The 5,319-nt window shown below is 40.8% G+C and overlaps 1 protein-coding gene across 1 annotated transcript in view; it reads left to right on the top strand.

Moving 5' to 3' along the window:
* Window positions 1-5,319, top strand: part of LOC107758003 (sterol O-acyltransferase 1-like) — an 18,876-nt gene that overhangs the window by 2,761 nt on the left and 10,796 nt on the right. The window contains exons 2-3 of the mRNA XM_016575626.1: window positions 1,153-1,283; window positions 4,598-4,656. Coding sequence (XP_016431112.1) covers window positions 1,160-1,283; window positions 4,598-4,656 — 183 coding nt within the window. The 5' untranslated portion in view covers window positions 1,153-1,159. The remainder of the gene's footprint in view (window positions 1-1,152; window positions 1,284-4,597; window positions 4,657-5,319) is intronic.

Raw genomic sequence — 5,319 nt, 5'->3', positions numbered from 1 at the left:
GCTACGAGAATACTTTTTGTGACAAAAGAAAAAAAAAAAAGACTTTATTCAACAATTCGTCTCCTCCGCATCACCCTGGTGCCATTTTGTAGAATATCCGCTGGACGTAAAACAACGTATGCTGTTCTGTGTCAGCTGCGCCATGCGGATACGCTGTTTCCGTTCGGATCAAATCACAACAACGTAGGAAACAGATCCGGCGTGACGGAGTTCTATAGTATTTTGTTGCGCCGCGCCACTCGTGTCCGGTGTAGACACAGTGTAACATTGGTTTTGCTTTGTTTCACAGAACTAATCGTTGCCTGGGTTGCGTACGTATATGTGGGGCAGAGCTATCAAAATAGGGGCGAGACCCTTTTGGGGTAGGGGCATGTTTGTTTTGGTGATTTCAAATGTCAACATTGGCTACCAGAAATTGCTTACCCCACCTTTAATGTGGAGGAGATGATTAGTTCACATGCGCCTCGTGCTGCCGCGTCTGTTGAACTGAGGCGCTACAGTGATCTGTCACTCCACATTAAACAGCGCCAAAACGGCATTCATTGTTTGAATACTGCAATACAATGGTCAGAATTTGAAATCTGAGACTTTGTTTCATATGAAAAGTACCAACGTACAATGCTTATTGCGATATATTGGATGGGAAGTTCCCTTCAGTGTTCGGTCCATTAACTGAAAACAGGCTAGACTAATCGATTCTTGGGATTTAAGAATCGATATCGTTCCGTAAAAATGAGAATCGATTAATATCGAGATATCTATATTTTTTACCCAGCCCTACTGTGGTTCAGATATCAACTACTCATCTAGCCTGACTAATACTGTATTCAGGTTATTTTGATACCAGTTAGTATCACAAGGGAGACTATTCCTTAGATAACCTTGCTTATTTCTTAGTTGCTAATAAAAATCTTCTCACTAATTACAGTTTTGTCTGTTATATTCAATGACTAGTCAGAATGACTACTTTTAAAGTTCAATTAAAATCTTACTAGTAAGATTAAAAATAATATTTTTTTCAGTAAGATTAAAAATAATCTTACTGATGCAATCAAGATTAACATTCTTAGAATTGTGTACTTTAAATTGCTATGAATTCAATTATACTCCAATGCATAAGAATGAAATTTGCTCTTGGTGTTGGGTTTTCAGCAGCAGGATGGTGAATGAGGGTGCTGGCGGCCCACGCAGTCGCAGGGGGTCTCATAAGGTGGTTCCGTCCTCAGACCAGGATGGCACAGGAGCCGAAAGAGCCACAGGAGAGGTGCCCTGCCCCAGTAATGGTGAGACTGAATCACTAAACAAAAAAAGTGCAGCGTATTCAAATTAGGTGGAGGCAAAACAGTCACATTAAAATTCAAATGAATAGACAGAGTTCCTCTTTTCTTAGGTCTAATGTAGGTCATTCAACTCTCACCCATTGGAATCAGTTGCAACATGTTTCACTCAGTGTCCTTACTATTTACATTACGTTACAACTTGTACAACTCATCATTTGTATGACACTGTCATACAAAAGAGTACATACCTTTGATATTATTCATTTGCAGGCTCAACAAGATAATTTTTTTCTTTGCCTGGTCTGTTTAGGAGTTTTCAGTGAGGAAAAAAATATAATTGATTTTATGTGGTAGAAAATAGGTATATTATTAATTAAATGTTAATTTTCCTTCAAGTAAAAGGTTTTTAATTTGAGATAATAACTGAAATAATAACCAATAATAACCTTTTTTTGTATTGAGGTCTTAATTGAGCTGTGTAATCATATAACACCAAATACACAAAATAATGTTCTTTTTAGCAATGTCATATGACCCTTTTAAAGAAGAATGAGGAAACAATGGCCATGACACATTCATGTCATGGTAGTGAAACCATCAAGCTAAATTCTAGGCTTATGAACAGACTGCCATGTGATTTGCCGTGTGACCTGATTGAGAAATTGCCATGTCCTGCCCAGTACTGTTATCAATGATGCAGTCATTCCCATTAACTCAGACATGATGACACTGAAAATGCTAGAGTAGTGTTTCATTGTGCAACCTCACTGCCAAATAGATTCAGGTTAATTTCATAAGATGCTTCACAGTGTAGCGTTTGAGTTAGTGTTAGTGGTTTTTAAAATTATATTTTGAAAATGTAATTGATAAAATATCACATTTTAGGTTTTTTTCAGTGGGATATACTGTAGTCCATTTTGTCAAAAGTCATCAGGTTGTACACTTACTATTAATTCATTACCTCTTAATAATCTCCCATAGATTTTAATTAAGACATTGCGTTCCTCTCTGTCTTTCTTTTTACTGCATTTTAAAACTATTAATGAATTGTAATATATTTAAGTCTAGTCCATTCATTGGCTATGGGCTTTGCCTTTGACATATGTATCCATCAATGCTAATGTAAAGTCTCTCTTTCCTAAATGAAAATGACTCTTTTTCAGTCTTTAATTCTACGAAGATTAAATGGGGATTCATATTTGTATTTATATTGAATAGTAAATATTGTATCTTCATTTGGGTAAAACCTGCTGTCACCATTATATTCAGTTTAGTTATATATACCCACACAGTCACTCTTTGTCTGGTCACAGTTATGTGTATGTGTTTGCTAACACCTGTCTGCCCGCTCCTTTTGGATTTATTATTAAACTTTGTTGTGTGGAACTTTATTCATTTGCCTTCATCTGTCTGCCAGCAAACACTGTGACAGATAACCGGACCAATAAAAATGGATTGTAGTGCGCGATTCGCTGCGATTGCCCGAATAAATACGGACATTCTCAGTTTCACCAAGGACTTCTACCTTCTCGCCGTCACCTGCCCTTTTGACGATGAGACCCTGAAGTCACTGTTCTGGATCGGGGCAAATTACCATCACCCATTGACCTCCCAGACTCCATGGCACTGAGCTGGATCATTCGGTGTCTGGAGAGCGTCCGCCCCCTATCCAAAACACAGCACGAACCAGAGCCCAGCCAGCCATTACCACCCAGCTGCACGGAGGGTCTGCCTGAGCCCACCGCAGATGGAGAGCCCGAGCCAGCGCGAGGAGAAGCGACTGCGCCTGCCATCGCCCCCGGAGCCAGAGGCTGTCGATGCGGCTGACCAGGTGTGTGAGCCAGCAACACCGCACGTGCCTGAGGGGATATTAGTGGAATATGAAGGGATGGATCGAAGCCCCGCCCACACTCCCACCCCTGAGGGTGAGCCACCACTGGCCTCTGGAAATGTTGTGGATTATTTCCTGGATTGTCCTGAATCATCTGTCTTGCCGCTGGTTCCGTTCAGCCCTGCTCCTCCTGAGTCTTCTGAATTTTCAGTATCTTCTGAATCTCCTGAGCCTCCTGTGTTCCCTCCCAGCCTCCCTCTCCCGCCTCCTCTCCATATATCTGCCAGTTCTTTTGCCCTGTCTTCGCTGGTTCCTGTAAGCCTCTCAGCTCACCCTCAGTCAGCGCCATCCTGGAGCCTCTTCTCGCTGTGGGTCTTTCAGTCTCCAGCTCCACCTTGGCGTGAAGATCCCCTGTCTCCGCCTCTGGTCTCCGAGGCCTGGATTCCACCTCGGGCCCTTCGACCCATCGGCTCTACCTTGGCTCCTAGCTCCCTCATCTCCACCATGGCCCGTCATCCCACTGGCTCCCTCGTCCCTCCTGCTCGTCCGTCGTCAATCGTCATCACCAGAGAATTTCCCTCCTCCGGCTGCACCTCGTCCCTCCATCATGCCGCCGGGGTCTCGTCGTCATCATCCACCGATTGTCACTGCTCCTCTCATCTTTTGGCAATTTCTGTCTGCTTTTCAGCCTGTCATCAATCCTTTGCCCTCTCCTCATCCACCTCCAAAACCCTCTGTCCCTCCCTCTGTTTGTTTGTTTGGGCGCGAGGTCGTGCCTCTCTGGAGAGGGGTGTAATGTCACCATTATATTCAATTAGTTCTGTTCTAAGACTTTTAGTTTGAATTCCCTAAGTTTGTGCCTTCCTTTGTTTTAATTTCCCGCCACTCTTTAGTTTCCATGGCCACCATTATCATTAGTTCTGTGTTTCATTAATCATCTTATGTGTCTGCTTTATGTATTTATATTTATACCCACACAGTCACTCTTTGTCCGTTCACAGTTATGTTTGTGTTTGCTAACTCCTGTCTGACCACTCCTTTTGGATTTATTATTAAACTTTGTCGTGTGGAACTTTATTCGTCTGCCTTCATCTGTCTGCCTGCAAACACTGCGATATCTGCAGCCTACAGACTAATGAAATTAGTTCTTTTTTTATGTATACGTGTGGTGACTTTTTTTGAGGGCATCTTAGTGCATATACAATTAGTTTTCAGTGCTTTTTAGAGAAATTCTGTGATGTCAATGTCCTTATGTATGTTAATGTACTACAGTCTTTTAAAAAAAGTGTTGTATGAATCGCTGTCTCTTCTGTTTGCACTTTAACGAATGCTGGTATTCTGTTTGTATTATGTTGGATTAGTTAAAGATTAGTGGTATGGTAACCAGGATATGGTGACCACAAGTGCCACAGAATGACCTGTGTCCATCTGTGTATAGTTGTGTTGTGAGCATTCATGAGGGAACTGTGTTGATGTCTTTTTTCAGGAACAGTGGAAGTGGAGCACATTATCAGCACAAAACTACAGCTGAAGAAGAAAGCTGAGGTAGGATAGCTCAGAGGCTTTCAGCTCTTTTTCTTGACTTAAAAAGTCAAATATTAAAACCATGAGGTCAACAGAATGTCAAGTGTCATATGTGTGCAAATCTTGTTTTTTATCACTGTATTGTAGTAGACTATCTGTATTATCACAGATTATTTGTATTATCACACATTACGTCACAGATTAAGAGATCCTAAATGTTCAAGTGTGACCTTTGGTTTGACTAAATCCTTTCAGTGTCTTAAATACAATGCTTAGGACTGTGATTTTGATCTGTGTAAAACTGACAGAGCTTTTGTTTAGTGTAGCAGCTCTGAATGTTTGTTCTGCTTTGTTCATTTTCATCAACCTCTTTAGTAAGCAGAAAGTTTTGCTCAAGCACAGTCTCTATTTAGTTTTTTAAATATTTAGTTTCTGTTAGTGGGTTAGTTAAATGTTGTTTACTATGAGGGGCCGTATAGGCCATAATTATTGAAAAGCCTCTTACAAACTAGTGAAATGAAATACATTGATCAACCTTAGTGAAATTCATTCATACGCATTACTGAAAAACCTTACACACACACGAGTGAAAACACTGATCAACCTTAGAGAAATACATTCATATGCATAACTGAAAAACCTCTTACAAACACTAGTGAAAACATTGATCAACCTTAGTGAAAT

This window comes from Sinocyclocheilus rhinocerous, unplaced genomic scaffold (assembly GCF_001515625.1).
Source record: "Sinocyclocheilus rhinocerous isolate Xijiao unplaced genomic scaffold, SAMN03320098_v1.1 scaffold1314, whole genome shotgun sequence".
Classification (NCBI taxonomy): Eukaryota; Metazoa; Chordata; class Actinopteri; order Cypriniformes; family Cyprinidae; genus Sinocyclocheilus; species Sinocyclocheilus rhinocerous.
This window is presented reverse-complemented; position numbering and strand designations above follow the sequence as displayed.